This window comes from Stegostoma tigrinum, chromosome 7 (assembly GCF_030684315.1).
Source record: "Stegostoma tigrinum isolate sSteTig4 chromosome 7, sSteTig4.hap1, whole genome shotgun sequence".
NCBI lineage: Eukaryota > Metazoa > Chordata > Chondrichthyes > Orectolobiformes > Stegostomatidae > Stegostoma > Stegostoma tigrinum.
This window is the reverse complement of record NC_081360.1, coordinates 75,838,929-75,854,054: the sequence shown is the minus strand read 5'-3', so window position 1 is coordinate 75,854,054 and position 15,126 is coordinate 75,838,929. Positions and strand designations below refer to the sequence as shown.

Here is a 15,126-nt window from a genome sequence, read left to right as displayed (position 1 = left end):
ATTACTTGTTCTGAAAACGTTAATCTCCCTGCCTTTTTCCACAATTTCCCATGCAACTGAACCCACCCCAGCCACTATGTAGTTTGAAACCCTACTTACAGCCTTAGTTATGTGATTCACCAGAACTCTGGTCCCAGCATGATGCAGGTGGCGCCCATCCCATGAGGACACCTCCATCTATGATGTCAATGTCCCATGAATTTGAACCTCCTTCTCCCACATCAATCATTGAGCCACTTGTTTACCTCCTTAATCTTGTTGACTCTGTGCTAATTTGTGCATTTAGTAGCTTCAGGTGGTAATTCAGAGATTGTCACCTTTTAAATTCTCTTTTCTAATTTAGCCCCTAACTGCCTATATTCCCTCAGCACCTTTCCACCTCAATTGTTGATACCAACGTGGACCACAACATCTCAATTTTTCCCCTCCTACTCCAATTTCCTGGACAGCCCAGAGATATCCTAAACCTGGAGACAACACAACCTTCAAGACTCTCAATCCTGGCCCAGAGAACAGTGTCTATTTCCCTGTAATCAGGTTTGCATAGTCAACTATGTTGCTGTTTTCTTCCCCCTTCTTGAATGGCTCCCAGTATCACCGTGCTCATCCTCCCTACAACCCACATTCTTGTCCACACAAAAAGCAAAAATCTCAAACCTGTTAGACAGGTTCAAGGGCTGATGCTCCCCCAGCAGTACCTCCTGGATCCTTCTTCCTGCTTCACAATTGTGATGCCTAAACTTTGTCAGTTCTAACAACTTGAAATTTTCAATTCAACTCTCTTGGCTTAGAAACTCCACAGACGTGAAACCACTTCTCCTGAGATGACTAGTTCCCCTGAACTGAACAACTTGGTTTTCCTGCTAGAAGAATTTTTTTTCCCCTTCCGAACCGAAATCTGAGTTCTTCTGAACTAAAACTTTGAAACTTCTGTTTCAGAGTCAAAGCTATACTAATATCAGAAATAATGGGAACTGCAGATGCTGGAGATTCCAAGATAATAAAATGTCAGGCTGGATGAACACAGCAGGCCAAGCAGCATCTCAGGAGCACAAAAGCCGACGTTTCGGGCCTAGGCCTCGGCTTTTGTGCTCCTGAGATGCTGCTTGGCCTGCTGTGTTCATCCAGCCTCACATTTTATTATCAAAGCTATACTAGTTGCCTTAACGTGTTTATTCTCTGTCATAAACTCAACAGTATAACCAGTTCATCCATTTCCACTACAGGGGTTCTCCCAGATACTTAACTGCAGTCACATCCTTTCTTAGAAATGATCTATTTAGATCACTATCCAAATAATGTTCCCACCTTTTAAAAGAAAACAGATTTGATCTACATCTGTATGCCTCTTATGTATCCAAAAGTTAAAATATAGTTGACAACTTTCATCACAGTAAGCAAAATACCTGCCATAGAAAAAGTCTGTCAGAGAAATTTCTACTGAGTTGTTATATTAAGGTAGATTTGTTGCTTTGTTGCGAGTTTGAATCCATTTTAAACTTGGGTTGCTCTAAATTCTTATGAAAGAACCGAGCAGTAAAATTTTAACATTATTTTTTGTTGCATGCCACACTTTGCCAACATGATTATGAAATTCAGTATAATCTGTCTGTGAAGATTACACTTTATCATTCCCTGATGCACAATTAAGAAAATCCACAGCTACGCTGTGAATATTCATTACTGGCAATGAACCACTGTAATTGCATCGGTATTTTGATTCATTCATTTCCTTGAACAATTACTTTGTCTTCCTAAGATTCCACACCACCATCACCTCCGCCCAACAATGACTAGAGTTTGATCTATTTTTTTTCATTTAGATTTTTAGACATGCCCCCTTTAAGACAGTAGTTGCTTTGAAAGTTCATCCACATATCAGCTAAAGATCCAAGGTGCCACATAGGCAAAAAAGCAGCGAGTTGTTAGAATAGCAAATGTAATAACTGAATGGGTAGTTCAGGCAGATTCAATGACTCTTAAAATTTTGAAGGGGTTAAATTTGCAGGGCTCTGGGACAATAACAAAGGAGTAGGAATAGCTGTTTAATTTTACCAAAGAGCCAGCATTGGCACCATCAGCTAATTGGCCTATTTCTATGCTGTATTATTCAATGAGTACAAGTAGCGCCAAGCCAAATTAAATCACAATTTTGGTGAGATTGCTGTGTCCAGATACTGAGAAACGTAAAATAAAATTTTCTTTTATAGTAAGTTTTCTCAGAACCTTTACCCAGAAATACCTCATCAGAAAATTATTTGTCTTCTTTGCAGCTGATTATTAGTATAACTAATGTACAGAAAACAATGTTTTTGGCAACAAGTTAGCTCAACTCCACCTGCTCAAGACCAGCTGAGAGCCAGCAACAAGTGCTAGTCCCACCAGTGATGTACATGTGCCAAGAATAACATACATCCTGAATAGTAAGAAATTTGTGCTAATAACCAGCAACTTACTTTGTAACCTTTCCACCTAATTTATCTATGTTTAATATGCCTAACATTGTGCCATTAGGAAATTTATAGGCTGAATAGCAACCTTGTAATCACTGTTGATGGTCGTGAAAACCCAACTGTTTCGTTAATGTCTTTTGGGGAAGAAATCTGTCATCTTTACTTAGCCTGGCCTACATGCAACTCCAGACCCACTGCAATGTAGTTGATTCTTAACTGCCCTTTGAGGAAATGGGGATGGGCAATAAATGTTGGCCTAGTCCATGATAACCATTTCCCATGAGCAAACAGAATTGAAAACAAATTGGATCTGGGCCCAAAACATCAGCCTTCCTGCTCCTCTGGTGCTGCTTGCCCGTTGTGTTCATCCAGGTCTACACCTTGTTATCTCCTCCCCACCTCTCTTTGATTTACTAATTTGAAGTTGGCATCTGCTCATCAGCTTATCCTTACTAAATCAATCAGGAAGAAAAATACCTTTAAGCTGAAATTCAGTTATATAGGGAAGAAACTTGTTATGTAAACCACTTCATGTAGGTTTTTCTTGACCAAACTGGAATGATTGCTTCTTATTTCAACCCTCCCAACAAAGAAACATCTAACAACATAGTTTCCAATCATCCATGCCAGTTAACAAGCTGAAAGGCAACCTATTTAGAGCCCCACCTGATATTACAGTTGGTGTCTGTACTGATGCCAGTAGCACTCACCAGTTAATTAAAATTCACATGAGAACCTCTCTAACATCATTCAGCAATCCAAGCAGTTTGCTGACAGTTTACTGTGTGATTGCATATCAGTCATCATACATGTTACCTCCTGTGTTAATATAATACTTGAAACTAGTTTCATTCTTATATATTGTAGCTTCCAATTGGACAAGGATAATGAGCCTGAAGTGTCAAAACTGCTTATTCTGACCTGCGATAGGTTATAGTGGTGGATCGCACAGTGAAATTGGGTGAAGAAAATATCAGTGTGTTTGTACAATTTCATATCAGTATATCTCAGAGAAATGTCCTGCAAAACCAAATTATCAGCATATTATTGAAAACAATAATTGCAGGACGTAAATGTTGTTGTAAGTTATTGTATAAATTATATATATATAAAATATATCAATTAAATCACCAAGTCATGTTACAAGGTTGTAGATTGTACTGTTCGTTCCACATTTCTGTTGCTACTATTCTCTTGTAGTCTGACTACCTCGTAAGTATATTTTTTTTGTTTTCTAATGGGACCTAGGTTTTTGACTGAGACAGCTACACTCCACAGTGTACTAGTTGTATCTCTGAATGCCTGACCATTGATTTACAATATACTTGTGTATCACACCATTATATTCATTGATTTAATTGCAGTGGTGCCAATACTTTGCAACTCCATACTGATTTTTATTCCAATAAAATGCAGCTCCCATTGTAGTGGATGTACCTGTTTTGTTATTCTCTCTGTGTGATTTGCACCCTTAAGACTTAATGGACTGTTAGTCAATAACATGAAGCTGTTCATAATTTGGTACGAATTTACAATCGTAGCTAAAAAGAACAAAAGTGACTAAAAGGAGAAGTGGAAATGTCAGCCTGCTGCATTGAGAAACGGAAGTAAGGCACAATTTGTTTGAACAAAGTTACAGGCTCCACTCCTGTATCTGACCCATGCCACACTTGGACCAGAGTTGCTCGAAGCTGACACCAGTTTCCAACATTAGAAAATGTTCTGTTCCCCCATACTGACATTCCTCAGTTGGATGTCGACAAAATATACTTTGGAAAGTTATGTCTTCATCAGCAGAGGCTACACTTCACATTTTGAAGAATGCAAATTATGTTTGGCAAGGGTGGATAAATAAATTCTTATTGGAGCTTTGAAATATTTGAGTTGTCAGTATTTCTGTCAATTTATGTTATCCATTTGAGCAATGTAAATACAATAGTGTATTTGATCAAACATTGTTTTATGAATTGTATTTACAGATTAGTTTAAATCATGCAAAGCCAGATTCTCAATGACCATCATCCTTTTCAAAAGGTCAAAACCGTTTCTAGCTATAAAATTAATCCATATCCAATATAAAATGAACAAGAAGAGTGTGATCAATTGTTATGTCTTTCAAAGAGCAGACACAGGCGGCTTGGTCCTATTGTCTACTGAACTTCCTTACTCCAAATGAATGTTTGAAGAAAGTATGAAGTTTTGCCAATATATAGGGTGCAATGATAGGGAAACATTTACTAATTCAATTGGAGACAATGTTTCATTTCATCAAAAAACACTGGGCTGATAATTCTCAGTACTCCTTTGGCACTGCCAATAGTGTTGTCTCTTAGATTTCACCATGACACTTTGATGCAGCCTGCCAACCTAAGAATTTAATTTATCAGAATCTGGTACCACAGTATTGCATTCATGACATTCTCATGTAGAAATGAAAATCTAAATTTATCCTTCAAATGTCTTTTTATGGCTGGAAAAGGCAATATTTGTTATTTAACACAAAGGTAAATGTCAGGTGTTTACAACGCTTGTCACTGGCAACAGAAATTTCAGGTCCTTGAAATGACGGTATCAACATGGAATTACATTGAAGTGTGGAGGCTTAAATTGGGTTTTATTTTCATTTTGTTATCAATGCACGTAACGACACTGCCATACTGAGATTTCCTTCAACAGACAATATGTCAGTATTATTCAAACAAGGCATTATTGCTCATGCGTTCACCTTCACAGAGGCAGGATGTGAGTCGGTAGGGCTACTGGTTAAGGGATTAATAGCCTATTAATGCCTCATGTCCGACATTGATTGGAATTCTCCAACTGACCTGTGGACCTGTTGGAAACTGGTCCAATTTCTTCGAGGCACCTTGCTGGTGGTATTCCAGGGAAGCTTTGAGGCCTTGCCCTTCTGCCTTCTCACAGACCATAGGCTGTGCCTCTGTACTATGGTGATCTTCCTGTTGAACCCTTTTTTGTTGTTCAGATAAACTTCTAAAATTTGCAGATAGAACACTTCAAGATGCAAGTGCAACCTGTCTGTCTTACTCACACACCTGGACTGCTAGCTGTTGCTGAGCTGGAAAGCCTCCTGTTTCTCCCCCAGTTTCAAAATCCCATGCCTTCTGTCCTTAACTGGATGGCCATCTGGCTATGAATTGACCAATTCAGGGAAAATGTGGTGTAATGTTCGTGTCACAACCTCTGAGCCAGGATGTGCATATTCAAGTCCCCACAGCGATGGATAACATCTCTGAAGAGGTTGATTTTTAAAAATAAATCACTCCTGGTTGACTGTCCCCATATTGTGCAGGTTGTGATCCCTGTTCGATTTCAGCTCAAAACCTCATGAATTTGATGCAATTGCTTCATCAGCTTTCATCAGCCACTACTAAGATCTAAAGCAATACATGGACAATTTTCCATACTTTTCATTCCTTTGTATCTATAACTAACTTATTAATGATTGAATGAAAATATTAGTTGGAGTGTTTTGTACAATTAACTTTTGTATATAATAACAAAATATGTTAAGTAAAGTCATATTTGGAACATTTCTTCTGGCTCATTACAGAAAACTATTGATTTCTGAATGTATATAGACCTCATGCTAAGATAATTGTGTACCCTTCGTATAAGGAAATAAAATGAATTAAAGAATAAGTTGTTATTCTTTTCAAAGCATTTTCTGCCATCAGTTTTCTCTCAGCAAGCACCTGTCTGATGCAAACAGGCAGAGTTCTGTGGGACCACAATAGCCTATTACCCATCAAAAATCTAGCTAACAATTTACCTGTCTCTGAATTGAAATATTCTATATGCCCAGAAGCTTGGTAAAGAACTGCAGAAAAACTTTATATGCTGAAATGTATTCCGTTCCTGATGGTGATAATTTTTCTTTTGTGCAAACTGCACCGTCACAATTTGAGGGTTAAAAAAAAAGAATGAAAATAAATAGCCAAAATTGTGTCTTTGATTGTACAAGAAATGTCAAATACGCCAATGGTCACGGGATTAGTAGAGCTGTAGGCTTCAGTTTCTGACCATGCTGTAGCAAATATCCTGAAGTAACAAACCAGACAGCGGAACATAATTGTGATGTTATGTTAAAAGAGAGAATCCCAACAAAAATGTAACCAGACTTTTTCCTAAGACTTTTGAGCAGAGGTTTCACCATCAGAGCCAAAAGCAGGTTGTGTATCTAATGTGGCCCATGCCTGCACTGAGGGGTTTATTTTGCCTGCTGCCAATTAAGTGACAGTAGCAGTTATTAAAGATGGTGACCACACTCCTCAAACACTGCCATCCAAGAGCTACTGGCCCCATTATTGTGGGGTGGGAAGAGACAACTCAGCAGCATTGCCACTAGTCATGACCATTGCTGGGCATCCTTGAAGCAGAGGGAGAGAAGTGAGATCATGGACAGTGGGGACCTGGCAGGTTGCCCTGGTGTTTGGAAGTAACAGGTCATTGAGGGTGGATGGAATTGTTGCTAGGGAGCCTTCTCAGCTGAGCCATGGAGTGCCCCTAAAGCATCAAGTTCTGACCAGGTAGTCTCCTCTCATGCCAACATGGCCAAAATGCCATTTGAAAAAGGAAGTAGACCTTAAACGCCCGCATAAGTGACTCAATAAGTTGCCCACAAGAAACCAACTCGCAGGTTCTCCTGTCACTATCTACATAGTATCTTGGTGGAAAGACACTTACGGTGCCCCATTGACAGCCTTCTTGCCACTCAGTCTGTCTGCAAGGGTCTGATAAAATATTGTCCCCCATAGCTTATGTCGTGGATCATCATTTGCATGGTACCTCTTATACAAATTACTGCTATTTTCGAACAGTTTTTTTCAAAATTTCAACGGGGAAAAAGAATTGGGATTAAACAATGCGAGGTCAGAAAATGGAGCCTATTTATTTAAGGCTGTTTTGAGATAGCGGTGGGCCCTAATTGATGCTTACTGAACTATGGAAAAGTACACTAATCAACACAAAAACAAAGCAGTCAAAGAGCTGAGTCTAAATTTTCCATATTACTGACATTGCATTTTTAATGGTTTGCACTGGAGTAAGTGCTGAATAGGCTGAGGACAATCATGTGAATATAAAAACAAACTGAGGTTCGTTTGCTCAGCCCTTAAGATAACATCACACTACTGTATTACATTTTACCTTTAGGTTCAAATGTTAGAGAGCTATCATGTGTTAAAAAAGTAGCTTTAGTTATTGTCTATTCAGTAATACACATTGGTGGACAGTGGTTTGAAATCAATGACATCTGTAGACAACAGAATATAGTCTATCTTCGGGCCAGATGCTTTCATTAAATTATGGCTATAAACCATCAAAAGTGTTTTTTTAAAAAGCCATGTGTTCAAGATAAACCTTAAGAGTACAGTAAAGCAAACCTTCATGTTTTCATTTGAATAGCTAATATATTGCTTCCGAGGCCAGTGGAAATATTATACACTTTCCAGTTATAGCTATTAAAATGCTTTAGTGATCCCTTCTATGATGGTAACAACTGTGACTTGAAGGAATCAAATTCCACACCAGTCGACATGAGCACAAAAATTTAGGCTGACGCTCCACCGCATTACAGAGGGAATGCCACACTGTCAGAGGTCTTTTGGATGTGAAATCAAACTGAGGCACAATTTGTTCTCTTGGGGAGGCATACAACTTCCAATAGAAGTATTTACAGAGAAGAGGAGTTATCTCCATGTCCTATCAATATTTATCCTTTGATTAAGATAGCCAAAACCATTGCTTAGTCATTATCATATTGGTGTTTATGGAAGTTTGCAGTTGCCATGCTCCCAGCATTACATTCATGACAAGACTCCAGAAATACTTAGCAATAGCAAGAACAGCAGATGCCGGAGTCAGAGGCAACACAGTGTGGAGCTGGTGGAACCCAACAGGCCTGGCAGCATCAGAGGAGCAGGAAAGCTGACATTTCGAGTCAGGAATCTGAAGAAGGGTCCTGAATGATAACGTCAATTTTCTTGCTCCTTTGAAGCTGCCTGGCCTGCTGTGTTCTTTCAAAAATACTTAAATTTGAGTGTGAGAACTTTGCGCCATCCTAAAGCTAGAAAAGACAATACAACTGTAATTTGTTCTAATTTTCATGACCATTTATTGCCCATTGGTCATGAATTCATACTGAGTGTTTCACTAGGTGTATTTAAAAGGGAAGTTAAGAGTCAAGCTCACAGCTGTGGATATGGATTCACACATAGGACAAACCAGGTAAAGATTACATATTTTATCTTTCATAAAATCAAAAGGGACATTCATGAACCAGATGGGTTTTAACGACAATCATTACATGGTGGTCATTGGGTCACCTTTAAATTCAACATATTTATTAAATTCAAATATCCACTTCTCCCACAGTTTGAGTCAAACCCATGTCCCCAGGGTATTCGCCCAGGATTCAGGATTACTAGTCCAGTAACATTACCATGATACCGCCAGCCAACATCATCTTCCGTGGCAAGTGGGTTGCCTGCCTTCAGCACCTAGTCTTTTATGAGAAGGATATGACAGCTCGTACAAGTATTCCAAAGGGTATTGTGTATATCAGGTGCTGTCCCTGCTATATTCTCAAACCCAGCAGCCATTTCACCCAATAAAATATTCCCCACTTGACAATGATTGGTGGGAAATGTCAGACTATTTGGAGAGTCAGTTTAATGTTGTTGTAGAGGGCTGCTGTAACAGCATGATGCTCCCTCCATACTATGTCACATCAGGCAAGTTCATCTGTATAAAGATTGAACTAACAACCTTTTTTTGTTGAGCAGCGATAATCAAAAGAAGATTAGCTATAAAAGTTGCAAGGTGAGCTCCATTTCAAGTGAACTTATTTGTAATGATACAGTTTGAATATGTTGATAAGTAAGTGCTAATATTTCAGATTAATTTCAGCATGAACAGTTCCTTAACAGCCTCCAAAAATTAAATACAGCAACTCGTACCAATAAACAACACAAGTCAGGTGTACGGCAAGACAATTCTCAATTTTAGGGTGGAAATGACAGTAAAACTGTCAGAATGTGACTTCACTGCTCATTTGAAAATCATGGCAATTTCTAGAGACCACATACAAGCAGTTCAACTTGGAAATTTATGTCAGTGAGTGGGCAAGATTCTTTTGGATGGATGTGTTTCCTGACCTGAAGATTCAGTGGTAATACACATCTTTTAATCAGGGTAACACTACTTAAGGTCTACACAAATCTGGAGACAAGACTTGCACCTTCAAAGATGACCTACTTCCACTCCATGGCAGGCAGGGACTGAATAGTCCGATCCTGGAACCACAGGTGGGGCAGATATTCTATGGGTGATGAGGTGGGGGGTGGGGTGGATGCGACTTTCTGGATTCTGCACACTTGGCCTCCATGTTTTCCGCTCAGTGCTGCTCAAAGGGTTTGGTGCTTTTGCAAATGCTCCAATATGTGCATTCTAGGGCAGACAATTCCCACTCGTTGGTAGGGATGGTACATTTGTTTAGGGATGTTTCCTAGTGTCTTAGTGGCATTTTGCCTACCCTCCTAAGTGATTTTCTACCTTTGTAAAACATGGAGTTTTGAGGTGTTTTGATTTGGGTAATGTAGCCCACCCATAGCAGCTAGTCACGGCTGACCAGTGCCTTGATACTGAGGATATTGGCTTGGGAGAGCATGCTTATGTTGGTATGCCTACCCTGTCAGGTGAATGTGCAGAATTTTCCAAAGGCAGTGTCAGCTGATAACTCTCCAGAGATTTGAGGTGCCTGCTGTGCATTGTCTATGCTTCTTATGTACAAACCTTATTGAATTCTTTGAAGAGGCGACCAAACACATAGAGCAGTGGATGTGGTACACATGGATTTAAGTAAGGTATGGTTCCCCATTGTTAGACTAATGCAGAAAGTAAGGAGGCATGAGATAGGGGGAAATATGGCAGATTGGATTCAGAATTGGCTGACCCTTAGAAGACAAAGGGTGGTAGTAGATGGAAAACATTCAACATGGTGCTCAGTTACAAGTCGTGTACCACAAGGATCTGTTCTGGGTCCTCTTCTTTTTGTGATTTTTGTAAATGATTTAGATGTAGGAGTGGAAGGGTAGATTAGTATGTTCACAGATGATACAAAGGTGGGTCAAGTTATGGATAGTGCGGAGGGGTGTTCTAGGTTACAAAGGGACATTGATAGGATGCAGAGCTGGGCTGAAAAGTATCATATCGAGTTTAACCCTGAAAAGTGTGAGGTGATTCATTTTGGAAGCACAAATTTGAAAGCTGAATACAGGGTTAACAGAAAGATACTTTGCAGTGTGGAGGAGCAGAGGGATCTTGGGGTTCATGTCCACGGTTCCCTGAAAGCTGCCAACCAGGTGGATAAGGTTGTTAAGAAGGTATATGGTGTGTTCCCTTTTATTAATAGAGGGATCGAGTTCAAGAGCCGTGAAGTTATGCTCCAGCTATACAAAACCCTGGTTCAGCCACAGCTGGAGTACTGTGTCCAGTTCTGGTCACCTCGTTACAGGAAAGATGTGGAAGCATTGGAAAAGGTACAAAGGAGATTTACCAGGATGTTGCCTGGAATGGAGGGAAGGTCTTACGAGGAAAGGTTGAGAGAGCTAGGGTTTTTCTGTTTAGAATGACGAAGGGTGAGAGGTGACTTGATAGGCGTGTACAAAATGATCAGAGGTATAGATAGAGTGGACAGCCAGAGACTTTTTTTTACCTAGGGTGGAGGTAGCTATTACGAGGGGGCAGAGTTTTAAAGTGAGTGGAGGTAGACATTGGGGATACGTCAGAGGTAGGTTCTTTATTCAGAGAGTGGTAGGGGTGTGGAATGCATTGCCTGAGAGGGTAGTGGAATCGGCCTCATCAGGGGTATTTAAGCAGCTATTAGATAGGAACATTGATGATATTATAAGGTGGGGTGGAGGTTAGATAGACCTTAGGTTTAGGGTAAAAATTTGGCACAACTTCATGGCCGAAAGGCCTGTACTGTGCTGTACTGATCTATGCTTTCAGTCCTATGTGAAGCTGAAGACCACAGCTGTTCTGTAAACCATTAGCTTGGAGCTGGGTTGGAGGTTTCAGACTTCAAACACACTGTTTCTCAAGTTTCCAAAAGCTGCACTAGCACATTAGACACTATGTTATCTCTGACTCCAGCATCTGCAGTTCTTACGATCTCTGACGTTAGATTTGATGTTGGATTTCATAGAACATAGAACATTACAGCACAGTACAGGCCCTTCAGCCCTCAATGTTGTGCCGACCTGTCATACCGATCTCAAGCCCATCTAACCTACACTATTCCATGTACGTCCATATGCTTGTCCAATGACGACTTAAATGGACCTAAAGTTGGTGAATCTACTACCATTGCAGGCAAAGCGTTCCATTCCCTTACTACTCTCTGAGTAAAGAAAGTACCTCTGACACCTGTCCAATATCTTTCACCCCTCAATTTAAAGCTATGCCCCCTCGTGCTCGCCGTCACCATCCTAGGAAAAAGGCTCTCCCTATCCACCCTATCTAACCCTCTGATTATTTTACATGTTTCAATTAAGTCACATCTCAACCTCCTTCTCTCTAATGAAAACAGCCTCAAGTCCCTCAGCCTTTCCTCGTAAGACCTTCCCTCCATACCAGGCAACATCCTAGTAATTCTCCTCTGCACCCTTTCCAAAGCTTCCACATCCTTCTTATAACGCGGTGACCAGAACTGTACACAATACTCCAAGTGTGGCCACACCAGAGTTTTGTACAGCTTCACCATAACTTCTTGGTTCCGGAACTCGATCCCTCTATTAATAAAAGCTATAACACTGTATGCCTTCTTAACAGCCCTGTCAACCTGGGTGGCAACTTTCAAGGATCTGTGTACATGGACACCGAGATCTCTCTGCTCATCTACACTGCTAAGAATCTTACCATTAGCCCTGTACTTTGCCTTCCGGTTACTCCTACGAAAGTGCATCACCTCACACTTGTCTGCATTAAACTCCATTTGCCACCTCTCAGCCCAGCTCTGCAGCTTATCTATGTCTCTCTGCAACCTACAGCATCCTTTGTCACTATCCACAACTCCACCGACCTTAGTGTCGTCTGCAAATTTACTAACCCATCCTTCTACGCCCTTATCCAGGTCATTTATAAAAATGACAAACAGCAGTGGACCCAACACCGACCCTTGCGGTACACCACTTGTAACTGGTCTCCAGGATGAACATTTCCCATCAACTACCACCCTCTGTCTCCTTTCAGCAAGCCAATTTCCAATCCAAACTGCTATATCTCCCACGATTCCATTCCTCCGCATTTTGTACACATGGTCACTGTCGGCTCACACTGAGCGGAGGCTCCTGTGGTACGGGAAATGACCCACATTGTCCAAGTGCTCACCGTAGATCTCGATAGCCCGGAGACAGTATGGTGTAACTGGGGCTGGCTGGTAGAGAACCTTTGTTTTCCAGATGTTTAGTCTGAGACCTATTCTCTCATATGCCTCAGTGAATGTGCTTTTGATAGTTTGTAGTTCAGCATCTGACTGTGCACACATGCAGGTCAGGATGAAAGGCCTACCTTAGAGAGCTAATAGCCAAAATTGTCAATCTGATTGGTAGGCAACTCTACAGTCCCAGGACCAGAACCACATACAGGGCCAGGGAAACACAAAGGTGTTTTATGGCAGGGAGGATTGCAGAGGCTCAAGGTGATGGGAAGAGGGGAGTGGGAATCATGATCTAAGGTTAGGATAGAGAGAGGAGAGAGGACCCATGGTTAGACCCTCGAGTGTTTGTGGCCAAAGCTTATCTGTCTCTTGTGGTAGACTTGCCCATCTCCCCATCTGAAGCCTGAACAAATTGAGCTGCCATGGTTCACCTCCGCCCCCAAACTCCTCCTGCTACTTCAATTTCGAGATTGAAGGAGGAAAGGAGTTGAACTGGGGCAAGATTGCCCTCAGCCTCACTTGTCCCACGTAATATTGTAGACATGGGGGTTTGGGGTAGATGATAGGAGGTAGTGGGAAGGCTACCTGAGGAATTTTATCGGCACCACACATAAAAGCTTAATGGTGGAGCACAATTATACCACATGTTTTATCATAAGTTCTACTGTGAAGTTTCCACAGACTGCAATCAATTAGAAAATCAATAAAGTGCCAAGAATTTGATCATTTGTGCAATTAGTCTTGCTGTAAAAACCTTTTGAATCATAGCTTTTACAGAACTGAAGAAAAAAACGACCCTTTGACCCATTGTATCCATGCCAATTATCTAGCAATGTAATCCCATTTTCCAGTGGTTGCTGCGTAGTCTGGTATGCTATCATGTTTCAAGTGCTCTTTAAATGTCATTATGGTTCTTGCCTCTATTGCTGTTATGTTTGAACATGCAACACACTCATGTTTTCTTCAAATCCCCTCTAGAGATTACCTTTTCAAACATGTAACTAGATTGTTAAGAGTGCAGTAAGTTCATATTTACTGATGAGTATCAAGAGTGGTCATTAAAAATAATCTTTTCACCTTATGGAATATCACATGTTTCAATTAAAACAAAAACAAAACTTTTTGGTATTTTTAGGACAAAAATAATATGCTGTCAATGTATTTCAAGGGATATATATTTATAATATCAGTTTGTTAAGAGTAATGAAGTAAACAATACAATCTTTCAAAGAATAGCTACATTTCGATAACATACCGATCTAATATCATACCTACCTTGACGAGTGCAGTTTAGGAAACTTGGTTAGCTTGAACAAGTGGGGCCTTTTTTCATGTTGTATACCTCTATGACTCTATGACCAAGTTTCTACTAGAAGATAGCTATCAGGAAAGACTAACCGACTGGGCTCTTTTCTATGGAATAGAAGTCTTTAAAGTAATGAAAGGTTTTATGGCATTGACATACCGAAGAGGTTTCCACTTGTGTGGGAGACTAAAATTAAGAGCTATAAATATGATAGTCATTTATACATCCAATAAAGAATGAAAAAAAACTACTTTCAACAGCAGCATGCTTAGAACTTGAAACTTGCTAGCAGAAGAAGCAGTTGGGTTAAATTAAATGGATACATTCAAGGAGAAGCCAGATAAACACATGCTGAAAGTGGGAATAAGAAGATTATGTGGATGAGATCAGATGAAGAGAAGGGTGGGAGCAACGTCATGTCGAACATTAATGTTGACATTAGCCACTTGAGCTGAATGGTCTGTATGTGTGATATACATTCTTAGTAATTGTTTATAATTCTATGTTTGTGATATTTCTGCTTTCATCTTAATCACATCTGTATATCCCAATCTTTGTTTTACTCACAATAAATTTATCTTTGAAAACTGAAGGATAATCTATGTGGTTTACTTGGTACGTTCCTCCCTCTGAGACTATATCAGTGTGATTAACTGATTACTCTGTTTTATGATTCCACTCCTGTAGGACACATTCCCTTGGCTTTCCATCAAATTCAAACTAATGTCAGAAAAGTAGAAATCTACACCACAGAGACTGGTAGATATTTGTAAGCAAGTTTCTTTGGAGGTCAGTTGCAAGCACCATCACTTCATCGAATACTGCAAAATTCAGGCCAATACTCTTATTGGATTCTAATAACAGTGCATGGAGACCTACAACAGGATGGAGATGAAAGAATGAGTCAA

The 15,126-nt window shown here is 40.1% G+C and overlaps 1 protein-coding gene and 1 long non-coding RNA gene across 6 annotated transcripts in view; one reads left to right on the top strand and one right to left on the bottom strand.

Annotated features, from left to right (window-relative positions):
* The window catches only part of LOC125454026 (von Willebrand factor D and EGF domain-containing protein-like), a 304,266-nt gene extending 298,217 nt beyond the window's left edge, over positions 1-6,049 (top strand). For all 5 annotated transcript variants that reach the window (XM_059647440.1, XM_059647438.1, XM_059647437.1 and 2 more), the window contains one exon: positions 3,321-6,049. In XM_059647440.1, coding sequence (XP_059503423.1) covers positions 3,321-3,341 — 21 coding nt within the window. In that variant the 3' untranslated portion in view covers positions 3,342-6,049. The remainder of the gene's footprint in view (positions 1-3,320) is intronic.
* The window catches only part of LOC132209825 (uncharacterized), an 86,783-nt gene that overhangs the window by 42,839 nt on the left and 28,818 nt on the right, over positions 1-15,126 (bottom strand). The window lies entirely within an intron of this gene.